The following is a 22,150-nucleotide window of genomic DNA, read 5'->3' on the forward strand; positions in this document are numbered from 1 at the left end:
TCACCACTTACACCGGGTCCTCTTCCTCTTCGCTTCTCCTCCATCACCTGCGAATCCCTCATCCGGTTAATGAGCACATCATCACGATCCAAACACAGACTTTGGACCAATTCTTTTATCTCCTCCTTTATCTCCTTCTTATCCCCTCTCCGTCGCTTCTTAATTTCACTCATCCCTTCTTCCACTTCTTCTAATTTGTGCTTCACCTCTTTTATTCCCCGGTACGTCTCCTCAAGCTCGTCCTCCAAGGCTACCTTGACCGTTTCCATGTGCGTCCTCACCTGCCGGTCCTTCGTCTCCATAACCTCTATCACTTCGTCCAACCTCGTTGTCAGTCCCTCACGTACCATCTGACATTCCCTCTTCGTCGCTACCAAGTCATCTTTTAGTTCTTTCTGTGTCGCCTTTAAACCTCCTAATACCGCAGTGTTCCTTTGAACCTGCTCCACTAACTCCGTCTGTCCCACCGTCAGCTGCTCCACCTCCTGCGTCAGGTCCTCTATGCCCCCTTGTAACTTTACAGTCCCCTTTCTCACCTCCTTTTCCATGTGCTCCTCACAGTGCCTCACCTCCTCGCGCACTCCTCCGACCTCCTCACTCACTCCTCTTCTGATCTCTTCTCCCATCACTTGCATCTCCTGCCCAGATGCCACCCTCATCTGCTCCATTTCCTCCCTGTGAGCATCCAGTTTGGTTTCTACCCCCATTCTGACCCCCTCTATCTGCTGCTCCATTTGTTTAACTTCCCTTTCCGCTTGGTCCCTCATGTCCCTCAATTTGCCTTCCATACTGTTTTCTAACCCCTCTAACCCATTTTTCACTCCCTCTATTTGATTCTCTTGAGCGGCCATTCTGTTTTCTACCCCCTCTAACCCATGTTTCACCTCTTTTATCCCGTTGTCTAACCCCTCAAATTTCTTTTCTAATCCCTCACCGGTACCCCTCATTTGGCCCTCTAATCGCCCACTATCAACCCTCATTTGGCCCTCCAATCGCTCACCCTGAGCATCCATCCGGTTCCCCATTACCCCCATTTGGTCCTCCAATCGCTCACCCAATCGCTTACTATCAGCCCTCATTTGGCCCTCCAATCGCTCACCCTGCAGGTTGAGGGACGCCTGCATTTGCGCCATAAATTGCTCCATGAGGGCCTGCATTTGGGCCATCCCTCCCACTTGTGCAGCGGGTGCGGCCGCCGTAGCTACTTGCGAGGCGCCATTTCGCGCGCCCGTTACCTCGTGCGTGACGACGCTATTTTGCGAATCTGCTACCCCCGCTGCTTCGCTCTCCTCACGTCCCTCAATTTGGTCCTGGACCGACCCTGCCTCACTCTCCCCTACCGGACCCCAGCCGTCTTGATCCGCCATAGCGCGACTTTCAAAATTCGGTTTTTATTTTTTATTTTCGTAAAACAAATTGAAATTTCGCCGTTATAATTTCGCGCGGGAAACGCGCTCCGAATCGATTTTCCCTCCCAAAATTTGGGCCTAACTAATTTAGTCCCGGGTTCGAATTCCACTCCTCGACACCAATTGTTACAGATACGACTTTGATGGTATGGTGGGCCGAGCGGGATGGCCGCCGTATCCGTACAAGTTACCCGATTGTACTCGAACGTCGACGAAGCCGCGCTATGCTGGCTCAATAGGAAAGAAAAAGAAGACACACGGCTGGATTACAATCACACAATACGACACCAGGGGTTCAGTTCTCAAGACCTCCGGAGGAGGTTATATTAAGGCGGAAAAGGTTAGATTACAGGGACAAGAGGGAAACATAGGAAGGTGGGCACTTAAACACACTCTTATATTAACCCTAGACAGACCACAGATAAACGGGACAAGGCTCACTCACACGGGGTTTGATGGCCAGGAAAGCGGCAGTCGATGGCTCAGGTGCACCTGGCTCAGGGACAGAATCGCGTACGTTGGTGTCCAGCAGATGCGGGGAGGTCGCTCAGCGCTCGTGGGTCGCGACTTTGGTGGAGATGCCGGGGAGGTCGCTCAGCGCTCGGGAGGGTGGCGTCTTGTCCTTCCAAGCTCGGGGGCGCATCTCACGTCACGTCCGGCGCGGGGCCGCGTATCCCCGGCGGGGAGTCACGCCCTCGCTCGTTAGCTCCGCCCCATATGGCATCGGCCCATGGCTTCTCATTGGGTGCGGGGGTTACCGGCTCCGCCCTTGACGAGGGGCCGACAGGGAGCCCCCTTCTGGGTAACCCCGTCGAGCACATGTTCAATGGCGGCCAACCGAGCCGGAGTGAGGACGCAAAGCCGCTGTTGTTGTGGTTGTTGTTGGAGCTTGAGATGATGGGAAGAGATGCGGGGAGGTATGGGAAGGTCCTAAACTCCTACTGGTGCCATATCATCACATTCTGGTGCAACGAAGAGTCATAATTAATGGAAACAAGTCCTTAACTGACATAGATTAAGAATAACTAGCAAGATGTCCTATAATTGTCTACGTGTGGTGCGGGGGACCTGGGCACGACATTTAATGGGGGAATGAAGGGGAAGATCGGCTCTAATGGGTGTTGTTTACAGACAATGGGACTAGGGAATGGGGTAAGGGGAGAGTTGGGGAGTATCGGAGAAGATAGGGGAATATTTACAAGCGGATATGGAGGTCAAATTCCATATTCGCAACAATATATTCCAGTGCGCGATGCTGCCGTGCAGCACATGGAGACGGAATTGGGTGGGAGCGTGTACAATAATTGATTGATTAATTGCGTAATTAAAATAAATAATAATTGTAAAATAATTAATTTACTTATCGATTTTCTTATACCATACCTAAACCAACACTGCTTCATCCGAATCTAACTTTTTGAAAATAAGTAATTAATCAAAAAATTTAGTAATTAATTGATTAATCAATAAATCAAAAATACCCTTTATAGCCAAATGACTTGGTCACTGTTGTGTCCAAATTATCAGCTTCCCAGCTCAAAAGGTGCCTGAGATATTGCCCAGATGAGAATGTTTTTTTAAAATAAATAAATAAGTCATAAAATAATAAATTTCCGAATGAATCCACGATTAGCATACCTAAACCACCACCATTTCATCTGAATCTGTAACTTTCTGAAAATTAATTAATTCGTTTAATTAATTAATCAATAAATCAAAAATACCCTTCACAGCCAAATCATTTGGTCATTGTCGTGTCCAAATATCAGCTTCCCTCCAAAGGTGCTTGAGATATTGCCCAGAAGAGAAAGAAAATAAATAAGTACTTAATAAATCGATAATAATTAAGTAATTAATCAATGAATTGGTGAATAAAAAAATTTTTTAAATACCGTTTTTGCCAAAGCATGTGCTCACGAATACTTCTCCCCCCCCCCCCCCCTTCCCACGCCTCCTCCCCCCGGGCCCTCTCCCTTCCACACATCTCCCTGCTCTCGGATGTTGTGTGTGTGTGCTTCCCCTTTTCTCCCCATCTTGTCTTCCGCTCCCTCTTTTTGTGTATTTTGTTTGTCTGGTCGATTTGTTTGTGAAGTTAATGTTAGCTCTTTCACGAGCCTCGATTCAGTATCCAAAAAAAAAAAAAAAAATCACTACTGTGCCCAAATTTCAACTTCCTAGCTCAAAGGATAGCCGAGATAATGTCCGGACAAACAAGAAAGTGACAGCACTTTCCCCAAGCCGTTGTGTGTGTGTGTGTGTGTGTGTGTGTGTGTGTGTGTGTCTGCTCTATGACGAGCCTTAGGCCATGTATAAAAAAAACAAACGGAATGGAAACTGAGTACTCCCTTTTATCGTGCGTCATCGCCGGATCCCCTTCGGTGCCCGGAAATGACATCATGCAGCGCCTGGAAATGGACTAGGAAAGAGCGGTGTACAAAATGAGAACCCTGGGGTTGGCAGGTTGGCCTGGGGTATACACAATCGTTTATTTGATGTCTACCCTGGGTTTGAATCCGACTCGACTATAAACTGTCATCCCGGTGTTTCACAAGCAGGGTGGTTCATCAATGTGTGTGTTGTCCCTCTGATGAACGTTAAGCTGAGCGTCCCATTTGCCCACATTAGTTAGTGGATGTTAAAGATCCCACAGTGTCCTTCGTGAAGAGTCGGTGACCAATTGCCGGCACCTGGCCAAACTCCAAATTCCTGCCTTAATTACTACTGAGAAGGCAATGACAAATCACCCAGTATAGGCCTTGCCAATAAAATTCTTTGGCGGCACCAACGCTATGCAGCAGAGTATGGTACATCAGAATCAGAGAATGAGAACCTTTTTGTGGCCATTATAGGGGAACGGGAACTTGTCGCGTGAAATAGTCAATTGGAATAAACCCGTTAGATGGTGAATTGGGTTTGCTGGTCAAGGTCAAATGGCGGGAGGAATAAGAACGCCTTTGTTGTCATCGCTCAATTTTGCCAATGCGGAATCTCAAAGACCGCTTGGCCTTCCAAGATGTTCTTGTGTCACAATAGTGTATCTGCACCGAGTTGTGCACCTGATGTTTGATTGGTGTCTTGATCTACATTTTTCGGATTGTGACATTTTTGATCATAACTTGAATAATTTTCCTCCCATTTTCATGATGTTACGTTTTATGGATAGATTGTAGATGGGGTCACATTTTCTTCATTTACACTTTATCCCTAAATGTTGAAGGTCAAGGTGATATCCTATCAAGGTGATATCAAGGTTGAAGGTCAAGGTGGTCAAGGCCAAGGTGGCCTGAAAAAATATGCCATCATTGGATCGTGGGCCAAGGGTAAAGGCTGCGGGCGATTGCCAAGGGTAAGCCGGAGGAGCCTTACTCTTGGTGATCGCTTTGTGTTCGTAGAGATCGAGCTTTTCTTTACATTTGCTACGAGCAGTGATCAGCTCGTTCATAAGAAAGAAACTCGTGTGACTATTATTGGCCAATCCATGAAGTCTATGAGAGCCAATGAGCGTTAGGGCTGTAGAGGTACCTGAGCTTGTCTTCGGACATGTCTTAGCTCAGCCAAGTACCCTTTCCATGAAGGAAGTTTACTTTTATTTCAGGAGTCAAGTCAATATTGAATAGTGAATTTTCTTCCACACCACCACGACCATTGAGTGAAGAGTATTTTGTTTGGCTGAACAACCATGACGACAACGAACGAGTACTTTCCTCGTTTGCGTTTGACGCCATCTTGAGGCCTTGTCTCGACACCAAGGAATGCAGCCTTCTTCGGAAACAGCTGGAGAGACAACTGGAAGGATTCTTCATCAACCGGATCAATCATTTGAAGCACGTCATTGCGTTTTCTTTTTCTCCTGGTTTATACACCATTTCATAACAAGCACACTAAAGGGAACATCACCACACACCCATTGGTTCCCCTATCGAGGTCCATAGCTCCAACTTTGAGGATATCCACTCGGTGATCTGCTCTACCTCTTTTCCTTGTCTCCACCAGCTGGAAGGCCTACTCCAACACTTCGTGTTCAGCACTTTGGTGCGATTCAGGTCAGACATCCACCCTTCATCTCCACTCGAGCTTTCCATAAATGGCTGGTCAATATACCTGTGCGATAGTGATAGGCCTGAGTTTCATGATCCGCAAGCCAAGTCTAAATGCTGGTGTTATTTATCATTGGTCTTTAAACATTATCTTATGTTGCTGCAAAATATCTGGATATGCAGAAACGTTACAAAAAAAAATACAGTGAGTGATTCAAGTGGGGGCTCCAGAATAAACAAGTTTATTTCCTGATATCATACGTCCCATTCATGGATGAAATCTATAAGTTTAATTACCAGTACACAACCATAAATGGCTTTATATTTGTGAGTTACATAACTACATGTACTTTGGACCACGCAAAGTGAATTCCCAGCTTTAAACCGAATTCTCCACTCTAAAGCCCCCATTCTGGCTATAAGTATGTTGAGATAGTCATTCGCTGCCCATTTGGGACATCTGCTGGGTCTACCTGGAGAACTGTGACATCCATCACCAGTACTCTTGACGAGGCCAATCATGCATTATTAGAATGCTGCATTGTAGGAAGGACAGCGATTCTCTAGAACATCTCCTTTGCAGACCACGTACGGGATGATATCAGCATGGCAGCCAAGCTGGTAAATAAGGTGCTCCCACCTGTTGGGGGATCAGATCGTACAATTGTTACTAGCTAAGGTAAGGCTTTCCTGTTAGAAATGGAAGGAGGGCGACGATGGGAAGGATATCTTCCAAATAAACTGAGGTTTACCACTTCAGGAATGTAAGCCCGAGCAGTAATGCTAAAGGAGTTGTGGATGGCATCGTTTGTATCACAAACTGCCTCATTTTCGGTAGCCGTTATGTTTTCCCACCTGGACGCCTTCACGATGAGTAGATCCCCTCGTTTCCCCTGTTCGATAGAGCCGTGACGATGTGAACAGCCCAAAGCGTGAGCCGCGTTAATGGTGGCGGCGACGAGAGCTTCAGCCATGGTGAAGTGCAGGTTTACACAGGCCAAGTGCATAACTACAGGCTGCAAAACGAACAACCATATCATCACACTGTATGGTACAAAGAACAATCATACCTACAATTGTGTGGAAGACAAAGAACAATCATAGCTACAAATGTATGCAAGACAAAGAACAATCATAGCTACAATTATATGCAACACAAAGAACGATCATTCCTAGAATAGTATGCAAGCCAAAGAACAATCATACCTACAATTGTATGCAAGACAAAGAACGATCATTCCTAGAATAGTATGCAAGACAAAGAACAATCATACCTACAATTATATGCAACACAAAGAACAATCATACCTACAATTATATGCAACACAGAACAATCATACCTACAATTATATGCAACACAGAACAATCATACCTACAATTGTATGCAACACAAAGAACGATCATTCCTAGAATAGTATGCAAGACAAAGAACAATCATACCTACAATTGTATGCAAGACAAAGAACGATCATTCCTAGAATTGTATGCAAGACAAAGAACAATCATACCTACAATTATATGCAACACAAAGAACAATCATACCTACAATTATATGCAACACAGAACAATCATACCTACAATTGTATGCAACACAAAGAACAATCATACCTACAATTATATGCAACACAGAACAATCATACCTACAATTGTATGCAACACAAAGAACAATCATTGCTACAATTATTTGCAACACAAAGAACAATCATTGCTACAATTATATGCAACACAGAACAATCATACCTACAATTGTATGCAACACAAAGAACAATCATACCTACAATTATATGCAACACAGAACAATCATACCTACAATTGTATGCAACACAAAGAACAATCATTGCTACAATTATATGCAACACAAAGAACAATCATTGCTACAATTATATGCAACACAGAACAATCATACCTACAATTGTATGCAACACAAAGAACAATCATTGCTAGAATTATATGCAAGACAAAGAACAATCATTCCTAGAATTATATGCAAGACAAAGAACAATCATTGCTACAATTGTGTGTAAGACAAAGAACAATCAGACCTACAATTGTATGCAAGACAAAGAACAATCATACCTACAATTGTATGCAAGACAAAGAACAATCATTCCTACAATTGTATGCAAGACAAAGAACAATCATACCTACAATTGTATGCAAGACAAAGAACAATCATACCTACAATTGTATGCAAGACAAAGAACAATCATACCTACAATTGTATGCAAGACAAAGAACAATCATTCCTACAATTGTATGCAAGACAAAGAACAATCATACCTACAATTGTATGCAACACAAAGAACAATCATTCCTACAATTGTATGCAAGACAAAGAACAATCATACCTACAATTGTATGCAACACAAAGAACAATCATACCTACAATTGTATGCAACACAAAGAACAATCATTGCTACAATTGTATGCAAGACAAAGAACAATCATACCTACAATTGTATGCAACACAGAACAATCATACCTACAATTGTATGCAAGACAAAGAACAATCATTCCTACAATTGTATGCAAGACAAAGAACAATCATACCTACAATTATATGCAACACAGAACAATCATACCTACAATTGTATGCAACACAAAGAACAATCATTGCTACAATTGTATGCAAGACAAAGAACAATCATACCTACAATTGTATGCAACACAGAACAATCATACCTACAATTGTATGCAACACAAAGAACAATCATTGCTACAATTGTATGCAAGACAAAGAACAATCATACCTACAATTGTATGCAACACAAAGAACAATCATACCTACAATTGTATGCAACACAAAGAACAATCATTCCTACAATTGTATGCAACACAAAGAACAATCATACCTATAATTATATGCAACACAGAACAATCATACCTACAATTGTATGCAACACAAAGAACAATCATACCTACAATTGTATGCAACACAAAGAACAATCATTGCTACAATTGTATGCAAGACAAAGAACAATCATACCTACAATTGTGTGGAAGACAAAGAACAATCATACCTACAATTATATGCAACACAGAACAATCATTCCTAGAATTGTATGCAAGACAAAAACAATCATTCATGTATGCAATCATACCTACAATTTTGTGCAAGACAAAGAACAGTCATACCTACAATTGTGTGCAAGACAAAGAACAATTGTACTTATAAATGTATGCAAGACAAAGAACAATCATACCTACATCTATCATAAATTGACGAGGTGTGTATGTTTGTGTGCATGGTGTGTGTGTGTGTGTGTGTGTGTGTGTGTGTGTGTGTGTGTGTGTGTGTGTGTGTGTGTGTGTGTGTGTGTGTTCTGTCATTGGTTTTCATCTCCAAATGTGGGTTTCGGAAGGTGGAATGGAGCCCTCCCAGCTGTTGTTGTATCCATTTTCGTGTGTGTGTGTGTGTGTGTGTGTGTGTGTGTGTGTGTGTGTGTGTGTGTGTGTGTGTGTGTGTGTGTGTGTGTGTGCGCGTGCGCATGCATGCAAGTTGTTATTGTCACATATCACAAGTGGGTGGGCTTCAGGAAAAGGAATGGAGATCTATCGGGTCTCAAAGTATAAGCTGATAATTGATTTTCCTTGATCAAAAATTTGTGTTATCATGAAGATTCCCTCTTGAAAAACCAGTTTTCCAGGAATGAAGAAGAATCGAGACTGGGAGCTTCATGCAGCAGTTCCAACGGTACATTTATTATTCTACGACAGTAGGAATCCTTTACAAGAACACGGGAGGAGCAGAATTTTTGACGTATATATAGCAATAGTTTTTGAAGCAAAATAAAAATATATAAAAGATCATAGAAGGAGTACACAAACAACAACAACAACCACAGTAGCAACAACAATTACGTGTTATATAAAATGTCCTTTTTCGCATGTTTTACTTTATTTTACATTCTCATTCAGATTCACAGATAGACATGCAATATTTGTGAAGTACAATATACTGTCTCTGGTTAAATCCGTTAGCAAAGCGACGGTGGGCATGCCTCGGTCTGCAAAAAGAACTATAACGGCACGCCGTAGAGCGCATACCTCCGCCAGGCTGACCGGTTTACGTTTTGCATCCCATTGACAGGTCATATCTGGATCCAACATGAACCAAATTCAAAACGGTTTATTCTTATCACCTACCCAACTCATCCACCAAGTTTCATCCAAATCCGTCCACAACTTTTTGATATATCGTGTTATATCTCGTTTTTTGGACCTGTCGCTCAATGGTGAAGAATCCCTTAAGATTCTCACATCCAGATCCGGATCCGGATCTTCACTAATATCTAATAACTTCGTCATTGTCACATACCCAACTCATTCAGCAAGTTTCCTCCAAATCTGTCCACAAACCCTTTGAGATATCGTGATATATATAGTTTTTGGGCCTAATCACTCAATGGTGAAAATCACTTTAAAAATTCTACTTTCTGAATTTGGATCCGAATCTTCACCAAAATCGAATGAATTCGTCGTTGTCACATACTCAACTCATTTACCAAGTTTCATTCGAATCCGTCCATAACTTTTTGATATATCCTGCTCACAGCAGACAAACAGACAAAGGTGAAAACATAATGTTACTTTTTTAGGGGGTAGGCAATGATTACCTTAGTCCAGGTAGAATTGTATAGGTAGTGTGCTCTGACTGTCGTGAAGAAGAAGAAACCCCATGTATCATAAGTAGGAAATTCGCTTAGACCGGATATCGTGTAAGAACGTATCTTCGTTCCCATCACAAGGGGTGGGGTTATGTTAATTAGTTAGGGATTATGGGTAATTAATCCCCTGTATGTAATGGCCTCTGTTATTTTTCCTCTGTTCCTTATGACAATGCAGCACACACACCTAGCAAGAAATCATGCATTTATAACACTAAATAAAACCAACAGGAACAAGACGTTGAACAATAAGGCAAATCCTTGGCACGTCGGTGTTGGTGAACAAGATCGGCGGGGGCGAGTGGAACAGGTGCGGCCTGCTGACTTCACACTCGGCGGCGAGAGAAGTGGACTGCACAGCGAGGCCTAGTTCCCCCTCGCGGCAGTGCAGCCTGTGGTTCCCGCACAAGGACGTGGAGGCCTGTAACTATCCAGGACAATTCCTGACAAGGTTCAAGAGCCGCTCAGAGCTAAGTGCCACACATACACATATTTATTTTCCAGTTATTTTCCCCCTTTGTCAGTATATGGGTCTGAATGGGGACGTCCCATTTAGGAATCATCGTTTTTATCGTGCATTATTTTGTTACTGGCATTTCTTCAATAAAGCCGGTATTTTTGTACAGTTAAATCCTGTGTCAGTTTTGAATTAATCATCGCAGGTGTGAAGACGGCCGGTGGACCCATGCAGGTAAGCGCTTGCGGCTTTTCCCCCCTTTTCCCTCCCCCCCCCCTGCATATAACGAAGGTCCGCCATTGGATTGACCCCCTTGGAGTTAAAGCTTGTTTTGTCATCCATGTAACCCTGCGACCCTGCGGCATTCACTACAAGGTAGACACACGACAATAACAAAACAGTACCGATTTGTGGAACAAAACCAGAGTATGAATCGAATGTGTGAGAAGACTGAATGTACCATAGCAAGGCAATATGCGTTGGGATTAAAATCGCTTCCAAGAGCTACGATGACTCCAGTATCGATCATGGTCCGTGCCGGGGGTTGCTTCAGCCTGCAGGAGGTCAGAGGAAACATTTAACTGTGGACCAAGGCAAACCCCCTGCTGATCCATAGCTAACTTGCTTACATCACCATGTGCGTCCTTATTACCAAGACCAGTCGGTGACGCATGACGATAAGTACAGGAATACACATGCAGGCCAAAGACTCATTTGGCGATACCTGAGCATGAAAGCCGTTGTTGGCAGCAGGATAGCCACGCAGCCAGATGTAACGAGTGCGGATATTCCGTCTTTGCTCACCTCCTCCAGATGGCTCACAGCGTGCGCCCCCAATTCCGCAGCAAGCTGCACACAAGATGACAAGCTGATGAACACAGTCATGGCAAACTCCAGTTTGAATGTGCTCCCGATACCCTCGAGCACTTTTGTTCCACTACTTGTACTTTTGAATTATTCAAAAGGAAGTTGTGGGGGCTCAATCAGGTTGTTTGGAAATGTCAGAGCGTTGGAAGGTCGTGCTGTTATTTCCCTAGCTGGGGTGCATCCCTGGGCTGCATATTGAGCTCCTAACCTCGGCAGCACCGGTGGGGTGCAGTTCATCTCCGTGGAAGTTCAGGCGCAGGCCTAGGTGTTTACCGGCTCTCAGGATGGTCCGTGTCTCCTCCAGGCCAAAGACCCCTTGCTCACAAAATACGTCCACAGAGTCAACATGCACCTCGCCCTGATGCATCAACCTCACCACGGTTGGCAAGTGTTTCTCCACGATCTCTCGTGTGTACTCACTCACCAAATAACCCCTGAGAATGACACAACCCGGGTCAACTGGGGTGTATGCAGTGGGAAAGGGCTTAAGACATAAAAGATGAGTTGAAACCAAACCTGAACCAACAGCCATTCTGTCAATATGTTGAAGGCATTGATGTTTCATTCACATGGAGGTTTTCATTTGGGACTAGACACTAGACACAGGTGCAGCATCTATGCAAGACCCATGCCATTGGCTGGGTAGATGATGACGTGGTCCTCATGTGGAAACACAGGACGTACTACTACTGCTCTTGTGAATTATTGTTATTGGTACTGTGGTATTACTACTATTATTATTATACTATTGTTATTGTTATCCATAACAGCTTAACATTTATATACACAAAGAATTAAGTTAAGCTCCCCCCCCGTTTTTTTACAACCTCGCACATTACAAGTTTGTTGTCGTCAAAACAGTGTAATATACCCATGATATTGCTATATTTTCTGGAGTAGTGATATTATGGTCACATAAAAACATAACAATCATGCCGTTTTCAATATTTTATTCTGAATAATTTAAGGTGAAATTTTTTGGGAATTTTAGGCATATTTTCACCTCAATTTAAGTATGGAGCTATAGGTCCATCACGGACAGTGTGGATGACGTTTATGTTTTCTAACGTACAGTCATTGTTCTGAGAAGACCTCTAGCGATCTTTGCGTCAATAACGTGTGTAGGACCCACGTGATCGGATCACTGACTCAACCAATCACTTTTTTTCACTTTGATCACTCAATTTCATCAATGGATAATTGCTAATGTCATACCAATCATTATTTGATCTCACATACCTTAGAATATATGCCAATGTATACATATACACAAAGAATATATATTAGGGGGTGCTTACCTTAATTCGTTGTGTAGGGGTGCTTAACTTAATTCTTTGTGTATACTTTGGCAAATATTATGGTTGTCAGTTTATGGTATCACTCGGTGAAACTACCAATATGGTTACACTGTAAATACTGGTGCTTAACACTTTTAAAGGCAAGCTGCTTTTGCTAACTCAGGTTATATAATATAGAAAAGGCGACTGGGAAAACGATAAAAGAGCAGGAGGGTATAAAAAAAAAGAGTTGGACAGATAAGGAGTTGACAAAGAAGGCTCTTTGGAATGGCTAAGAAGAGGCCAGCTCAACTGGGATGGAGAATGAATCATTATAAATGCCCAAGACCAAAGAAACTACACCAATAGATTTAGGAAATGACGGGACTGAGTCAATCGGACAGGTGTAGGTTCTGCAAGGGAGAAACAGAAAGTACGAGCCACCTCCAATTTGGATATAAAAATCTCGTGTCAGAGCAGCTGTACACCCAAAGGCACAACAAAGTATGTCAAGTAATCCACTGGCACATCTGCAAAAGGAAAAACTCCACCTGGCAGACAAGGTCACACCAGGCAGACAAGGTCACACCAGGCAGACAAGGGCACACCTGGCAGGATCTGTGTGATCCTCATAGATTTGTGCCACCATGAAATGGATTCCTTCTACCACCGTGCCACCATGAAATGGATTCCTTTAAGCACCTGCTACCACACTTTAGACTGCCCAACTACCCTGGTATAATCCTTGCCCATTTTATATTGTACCATCCTAAGTGGTTTAAGTTGACTGACATGATGGCCTACAAGTCTGCACACTCACCTCTAAGCTGTCTTGCCTGGGTTTGAATCTCGGCCCAGTAATTAAACTGTCAACCCGGTGTTCCCAAGGTGTTCTGTGCGAAGAGTAGGCGAGCTATTGCCGGTACACCTGCCACATTCCAAATTCCCGCCCTAACCATCAGTGGCACAGTCGCACCACTAGCCGATGATGCTACCCCGCAGCCTTGTACAGCGTACATTTACAAACGAAGAAGTGGTTTAAGTGGTTATCAGTGAGATCCTCCATGGGGAGTCTCACTAGGTTACTCAATCATGTCCGTCTATAATCTGTCTGCTTGCTCTTGATTATGCAGAAGTTTCACTAATCAGTCCAGATGACTTTCATCGGATTCTGCTGACATATCATACCGACCTGGGCACAGCATGCGCACCACAGTATGTGACGTGCACCGCCGGTCTGTCGTCCCAACGTGCTCTGTCGATGGTGCGCAACATGCGGATCTCGGTGTCAAGGTCCAGCCCATAACCAGTTTTGCACTCGACCAAGGTGGACCCAGCTCTCAGCATCGCGAAAAGTCGGGTGCGCAGGGAGTGCAGCAGCTGCTCCTGCTTGGCGGCCCGAGTGTGCTGCATCGTGTAGTGGATACCCCCACCCGCCCGGTGGATGTCCAAGTAGTTTACTCCAGCTAACTGTGGTGTAGAACAGGTATGGTTGAGGATCATGGACATAAAAATATAGACATAGACAACGTATTGCTAAGTTTTCTACACTTCTCATTCCCTCAAACAGTCATGAGAGAAAATCCTCATGAATTGTGATTTCGTTAAACTGTAATTAGCATTTGGCTTGAAGGTGGAGTGGGTAAAGCCTTGTTGCATTGCCCTCACTGGTATGAAATGGATTCCTTTGGTTGCTCGGGGTGGAAACTTTCACACCTGTGACGGAGTAGTAACCTGTCTCCTAAGATTATCAAGTCGTCGTGAGTGTCACGATGTTCAGTCAAGATGTGTTCAACCAGGCACCGCCATGAGGGTGAATGCGTTTAATTTAGTGCTTTGACAGAACGACAGCACTCCGCCCAGGTAATGTACAGTGAGATAATGCAAGTGAAAGTTGCGCGATTGTGTCTGAACGGGGTAAACATCGTAACCACAGCACATATAAATGTTGAATGACACTGTATTTAAGAGCTCTTTGGTCTGGACAGTGTATGCGGATGTTCACAAATAATGACATTCAAGCAATTCTGTGTTATGTGCATTTTTGTTCTGCACATGGGCGGTGTATAGGCTCAGATTCGCTGGTTTGCACACTTACCAGAAGTTTAAAAAAGACACACAAACTATGCAGTCAATTCCACCCACGTATAATTTTCTTCGATTTATTTCACTGAGAAACCTTAGCAGTCTCAACTGTCAAAGGACATTCCCAGCAAATTCCATAAATATTCCACACTCCATTGGGACGAATTCCCTTACAATGGCTGGGTAGAACTGGGTTATCTGCCAGTGCATTATAAAAGGAAGGGAGGATGGAGTTCAGGATATCCTGCATTTCCTCATCCAATCAAAATTCTGGTTTTAGATATCCAAGCTATGGCGTGAGGTGTGTCCGTGTACCCACCTTCATGGAGAACTCGTGCACACGATCACCCTCCCACACCGGGTGAGTGTGGCAGTCCACCAGGCCTGTGGAAGACACTGCAATAACACCTCACCCAGGACGCAAGATATACGTGTACAAGTTAATGTGGACCGTGTGTTGTGATAACCAAGTGGCCTTTCCATCATCCCAATGCACAGTATTTGAGGATAAAAAAACAGTCAACTGAGTAATTAAACAACTGTTACAAACGATGTGTTATCGGCATATTTCAGGGAAATTATGATGATACTTTTTAACCTGCAGTGGTTTCTTCTGAAAGATCATTGTTCAATGTGAATGGGGATTGTTCAATATACTTCTAAACCAAGCTCTAGAATGCGCTGGATGCTGAGAGGTTACCAGAAGGGTCCTACACATTATGCAGCAACCCCACCCAATGTGAGGGTCCAAGCTGTTACATAACCCCAATTTCCTCTGATCTGAAGGTGCCAGGCTGGTTATGTAATCCAAATGTGAAGGTACCGGGCTGGTTATGTAACCCAAATGTGAAGGTGCCAGGCTGGTTATGTAAACCAAATGTGAAGGTACCAGGCTGGTTATGTAAACCAAATGTGAAGGTACCAGGCTGGTTATGTAAACCAAATGTGAAGGTACCAGGCTGGTTATGTAAACCAAATGTGAAGGTACCGGGCTGGTTATGTAAACCAAATGTGAAGGTACCAGGTTGGTTATGTAAACCAAATGTGAAGGTACCAGACTGGTCAAGCAAATGGAACTCCTTGAATTGAGAGAACAAGGTGAGAAATCTGAGTAATGGGAAAGGTTGAACGAGGATAAATTTCATGAGTAAGAGAATGTTAAACAAATAGAAGAGGAATTATAAGGAGAGCAAATCTATGAATAATAATCAATCCTTACTATAATTTACGGGCTGGTGTTTGTTACTTGTAAAATCGAAGATTTTTCAGGTACAGTATATTGGTCAGTCGACTTTGTTATTACCTCAGCCTCGGGTGGTGGAGGTTATGTTTCCACCATTGTCTGTTTCTCTGTTTGTAAACAGGATATCTCAAAAAGTTGTGGACGGATTCGGGCAAAATTTGGCAGAGAGGTAGTTAGTGTATGTGACAAGCACAACATGATTGGATTTTTCTGAAGATCCGGATTCGGATCCGGCTAGTAGAATTTTAAAAGTGATTCTTCACCATTGGGAAATAGGGCTAAAACCGACATATAGCCGGATATCTCAAAAAGTTGTGGTCGGATTCGGACGAAACTTGGTGGAGATGTCGGGTGTGTGAGAAGGACGAACTGGGTCGATTTTGGTGGAGATCTGAATATGAATTCGATATGAGAATTATTTAATTTTTTAAGTGGGGTTGCTATCTTTATAAAAAACTCTTCCTCACTCGCCCTGCACTGCCCTCTCTCCACCTCACCCCCAGGAATACCTTTGGCTACGGCTTCCCCTTCGCTCCCACCTTTTGTTCATATGTGTGTTGTACCGTCCACCAAACAGTGATGAGTGATGACTCCATCTACATCTCGCTGTCTGATAATATAGACCAACTTCTATCTACCCATCCCAACTCTCTCTTCCTCATATGTGGTGATTTCAACTGTCACCATGCCAGTTGGCTGGGTGTGGGTACCTCTCTCACCAGCCATGGCTCTTCAGCAAAGGACTTCTGTGACTCACTGGGACTGACACAATCTGTCAATTTCCCGACCCGGATCTCAGTCAACGGAGCATCTTCTCTTCTGGACTTGGTTATGACTAAGTTCCCTGAAAATGTCTGCTGCTCTTCTTCTGCTCCAATCGGCTCTTCTGATCATGTGCTTGTTAAAGTGGACATCTCTCTGACCATTCTCAGAGAGCCTCCTCAGCGTCGACGAGTCTGGCATTTCACTCAGGCCAACTGGCACTGTCTTCAAGCAGCCATCAATCATCTGGACTGGTCTCCCATCTCTACTGCCTCTGACATCAACTCATCCTGGGAATTCTTCCAAAGTAAATTGCTCTCTCTCATGCACAGATTTATCCCATCTCATCTTCAGTTGTCATACCCTTCCTCCCGTCCATGGTACAAGGAATCTTGTGGTGAGGCTATTGCCCAGAAACAACTTGCTTTAGTCTCCTGGAAAGCAAATCCAACGGAAGGAAATCTCATTTCCTTTCACAAAGCCCGAAACAAGTGTGTGTCCACCCTCAGGAGAGCCAGGAAACAATATCTCACCATTCTCAAGACCGAACTCTCTTATCTGTCTCCCTCTTCCAAATCCTGGTGGCGTCTGGTCAAATCTGTTTCTGGTGTTTGTTCCCCCTCCATCCCCTCCCTCACCTCAAATGGCCACACGGCTGACTCCGCACGTGAAAAAGCTGAATGCCTCAACTCTGTGTTTGCCTCTAAATCTTGTGTCCCAAACCCATCCCTCTCTGTACCCACCATACCCAGTCGTACCCAGCTGCTCCTGGACTCTGTGTCCTTTCCTCCTGACAAGGTGGAAAAGTTTCTGTCAACCCTCGACTCTGATTCTGCAACTGGACCTGACGGCATCAGCCCACGGGTCCTAAAATCATGTTCTTCCGCTCTTTCACTCCCTCTCTCTGTTCTCTTCACCCTCTCTTTTGCTCAAGGTCATCTTCCATCTGCTTGGAAATCTGCAAACATCACCGCTTTGCACAAAAAAGGTGCAAAAACAGATCCCAGCAACTACAGACCAATCAGCCTTCTCCCAATTATCAGCAAAGTCATGGAATCCATCATTGCTTCAGATATGAAATCTTTGCTCTTCTCCAATGGCTTGATCTCTGATCATCAATTTGGTTTCAGACCTGGACACTCTACTCTGGACATGCTGCTTCTGCTTTCTCAACAATGGATGGAGGTCCTCAATGCCAAACAGGAAATTAGAGCAGTCTCCCTTGACATATCACGTGGCTTCGATATGGTCTGGCACCCCGCTCTGCTCCACAAACTCTCCTCTTTTGGTATCCATGGAAATCTCCACGCATGGCTGGCGGACTTCCTCTCTAGTTGTAGTCAACGTGTGGCCCTGAATGGGTTTCTCTCATCTCCTCTTCCTGTTCAGGCTGGAGTTCCCCAAGGCAGTGTCCTGGGCCCTGTGCTTTTTCTGGTCTTCATCAATGATCTCTCTGACTCTCTTGAAAATCCTCTCTATCTCTTTGCTGACGACTCTACTCTCTGTCGCTCCATTCTTCATCCCTCAGATCGGCAGTCTGCAGCCTCCTCACTCTCTGCAGACCTTGACAAAATCACAGACTGGGCAAACAAGTGGAACATGTCTTTCAATCCTGACAAATCTCACACTCTTACGATGTCTCTCCGAAAAGACCGACTGGACAACCCTCCCATCCACTTTCTGAATAATCCTCTCCAAGAAGTTCTGTCACTCAAGCTTTTGGGTCTCACTATCTGCCATGATCTTTCCTGGGAAAACCACATTTCAAATCTGGCCTCCAAAGCCAGTCGCCGACTGGGCATCCTCCGTCGTGCGAAGTCCTTCCTTGGCACACCTGAGCTCCTCACCACATACAAGGCTTTCATCCGCAGGTCAATGGAATACTGCTCTGCCCTCTGGGCTGGTGCTCCTGCCTCACACCTAGCTCGCCTTCACGCTGTTGAAACCAAAGCATTCAGAATCATTGGAATCTTCCGCGATGAAGCTAACTCCAAGGGCCTCTCACTCACTCACCACAGGCAGGTTGGTGGTCTTTCCGTCTTCTACCGACTCCTCTCTGGCCTTGCCCCCCCCCCCCCAGCTCTCTCTGGGCTCTGTCCCGCAAATATTCCGACAGGTCGCACAAGATCTGCCTGCAACCCTCTTATGGTTAAACTGCCAAAATCAAGACTCTCTGCTCACCTTCACTCCTTCATTCCTCTTTTCTCCCACCTCTGGAACAAACTCCCTCACTCTCTTCAATCCCACTCCACCCTCCAAGTCTTTAAAACAGCTGTTCACCACCATCTCTTATCTTCCCCCATCCAAAACCTTGATCTTTTCTACCCCTGCTAATTTCACCCCAATTCCACTTTTTTGAAATACCAACTTCTGTCCAGGAAGTCCTTGGTGTCCTTGTGTTTTATACTTCTCCCTCCCCCCCCCCCCCTTCCCATGCCTCCTCCCCCCGGGCCCTCTCCCTTCCACACAGCTCACTGCTCTCGGATGTTGTTTTTGTGTGCTTCCCCTTCTCTCCCCATCTTGTCTTCTGCTCCCTCTTTTTATATATTTTGTTTGTGTGGTTGATTTGTTTGTGAAGTAAATGTTAGCTCTTTCACGAGCCTTGATTCAGTATACAAAAAAAGAAAAGAAAAAAAAAAGTGATTCGTCACCATTGAGTGATGGGGCTAAAAACAATATATAGCACGATGTCTAAAAAGTTATGGACAGATTTGGACGAAACTTAATGGACCGGTTGGGTATCTGACAAGGAAGAGTCGATTCGATTTTGGTGAAGATCTGAATATGGATTCAGATATGAGAGTTATTTAATTTTCAAGTGATTCTTCACCATTGAGAAATTGGGCGAAAAGCGATTATATAACATGATATTTGAAAGTTATGGACGGTTATGACTAAACTTGGTGGATGAGTTGGTGAGGTGACAAGAACACGCCGATTAGATTTTGGTTCAGGTCCGAATCCAGATTCGGCCTATCAGTGGGATACAAAATGTAAACTGTCCCGCTTAGCAAAGGTGTGCATTCTACCGAGTTCCCTTCTAGTTCTTTCTGTTTGTTTGTCAATCTCCTACAGGTCACAATTCTAAACCGATCGTCATGAAACTTTACCAAGTTGTAGAGGTCGTCACAACTGAGAAGCCTTTTGATTTTGAGGTCAAAGGTCAACGCATGGTCAACCTTCTAAAATCATCAATTTTCATCCGAATAATAATCAATTTTTATCCGTTTGACCTGTGCTTTGGTTAAGATCGTCAATTCTAATCTTAATGAAATGGACAATTTGATGTATCCATGGCGTCTTTTATTCCTGTGGGGAGGGGTGGATTTTGCAAGTATTTTGCTCCACATGACATCTTTCTTGTGTGTCGCACTACTCTTCCTACAGTTCTGGGCCGATTACATCCTACTTACTACATAGGATCACCATCACCCTAATTAGTGCATAGTGGTGTTTTCTCTTTGATGGTAGTTTTGTTTTGGGGGGAAGGGGTGGGAGGGGGTCGGAGGAGGACGCTAATTCTCCATGTAAATGTGTACTGTGTAGCACCGCTCCAGGTGGGAGAAGGTATTACAAGTCCCACCCTTTATAGCTTTATAGTATACTAGCCGAATGCACCCGGCGTTGTCCGGGTTCTTTTTGAATGAATTTACTACTATAATTCAGCTTTTACTCGCGGCCGTAGAAGATTGACTACTATAATTCAGCTCAGCGTTTAATTGCGAAATGGGCCCAGCCCGGCCGAGGCGGCCTCGACTGACCTCGCCATCTAGACTATAACCTTCCCGGGGCCCGTCCCGACATTTTTGGTTCTTTTTGAATGAATTTACTACTATAATTCAGCTTTTACTCGCGGCCGTAGAAGATTGACTACTATAATTCAGCTCAGCGTTTAATTGCGAAATGGGCCCAGCCCGGCCGAGACGGCCTCGACCGACCTCGCCACCTAGACTATAACCTTCCCGGGGCCTGTCCTGACATTTTTGGTTCTTTTTGAATGAATTTACTACTATAATTCAGCTTTTACTCGTGGCCGTAGAAGATTGACTACTATAATTCAGCTCAGCGTTTAATTGCGAAATGGGCCCAGCCCGGCCTCGCCAACGAGCCTATAACCTTCCCGGGGCCCGTCCCGACATTTTTTGTTTCAGAGGTTTCCTCCTATCTTTCACCGTTCAAGAGATTAGCGCGTGCAGACAAACAAACAAACAAACAATCAAACAAACAAAAACTTTATTTTATATATACTAGGGCATGCCCGTACTATATCTATATCTAAAATTATATCCCCCCCCCTCTATTTACATGAAATGGTTTGGTCCAAAGCGAACGGCTTGCGAGCACGGAGGTATATAATATGGAGAGCCAATTGGCCACCTCGCAGCATTAGCCGCCGTGAAGCCACCGGAAATAGTCTGGCGGCCATATTGGGAAGCCGATCGTAAGCCTGTCAAAGCAAAGGCGTGGCGCACTGATGATGCAGCTGGAGCGAATTTTAGGACCGCCGACTATTTAATTAATATAGAATACTAATATTTGAACTGATATTCGGGCTCAGAATCCCGTTCTTTAAGGAAATGGTGTTCATTAAGTTTGAAGTTGGTTCTAGACGCATTTTTCCTGGGGAATCCAATGGTTTAGAGCTTGTTTGAAAAAAAAGTGCCCAAAATTACCGCTCGGTGTTCTTTATCGTTCTTCTCATGACCCAATCACCCACTAGTAGGAATAAGAATCCTGACATGTTACACCCCTGTTTAACTCCTGTCTTCACCTTGAACCATTCTGTTGTTTCACCTTGGTCGACGACCGCACATTGAAAGTCTTGGTAAAGGGCTTTTACAAGGTTCACTAATTTTCCAGGTATGCTGTATTTCTTCATTATGACCCAGACTTTCTCTGGGCAAGGAGTCGAAAGCTTTCTAGAAATCTATAAAATTGAGGTACATCGTCGTTTGCCATTCTTTGGCTTGTTATATAATATTCCTCAATATAAAGATCTGATTTGTTGTCATGTTATATGATGTTACTTAATTCAGTCATTATATTGTAACTAAGATGTGTATGTTTCTATTACCGAGATGTTAGAAACCACGCAGATATAATGATAACCAGAGTTTATTCTACACTGACATGGGTCAGCAACACATCAACAGTGAGTCAGTCACATAAATGACATGAAACGCTGTCATGTAGTTAACCCACACAATTCACAGTTAACCCACAAAACACACCCACACCATGTAGAGATGAGGTCGCTCTTATATTTCAGCTTGCTCTGGTGTTGCCTCACTGGTGAGCAAACAGGACCAGTTTGCAATATTTTTTCCTGATGCGCTCTTCCTTCAT

The 22,150-nt window shown here is 44.1% G+C and overlaps 1 protein-coding gene across 3 annotated transcripts in view; it reads right to left on the reverse strand.

Annotated features, from left to right (window-relative positions):
- Positions 1-5,672: 5,672 nt before the first annotated feature.
- Positions 5,673-22,150, reverse strand: part of AMDHD1 (amidohydrolase domain containing 1) — a 22,467-nt gene continuing 5,989 nt past the window's right edge. For all 3 annotated transcript variants that reach the window (XM_068104557.2, XM_078769146.1, XM_078769145.1), the window contains 7 exons: positions 15,119-15,183; positions 13,907-14,184; positions 11,646-11,871; positions 11,295-11,419; positions 11,031-11,124; positions 6,302-6,462; positions 5,673-6,086 (listed from right to left, as the gene is read on the reverse strand). In XM_068104557.2, coding sequence (XP_067960658.2) covers positions 5,975-6,086; positions 6,302-6,462; positions 11,031-11,124; positions 11,295-11,419; positions 11,646-11,871; positions 13,907-14,184; positions 15,119-15,183 — 1,061 coding nt within the window. In that variant the 3' untranslated portion in view covers positions 5,673-5,974. The remainder of the gene's footprint in view (positions 6,087-6,301; positions 6,463-11,030; positions 11,125-11,294; positions 11,420-11,645; positions 11,872-13,906; positions 14,185-15,118; positions 15,184-22,150) is intronic.

The sequence above is a fragment of the Myxine glutinosa genome, unplaced genomic scaffold (genome assembly GCF_964187855.1).
Source record: "Myxine glutinosa unplaced genomic scaffold, kmMyxGlut1.1 SCAFFOLD_1437, whole genome shotgun sequence".
NCBI classification, from domain to species: Eukaryota; Metazoa; Chordata; class Myxini; order Myxiniformes; family Myxinidae; genus Myxine; species Myxine glutinosa.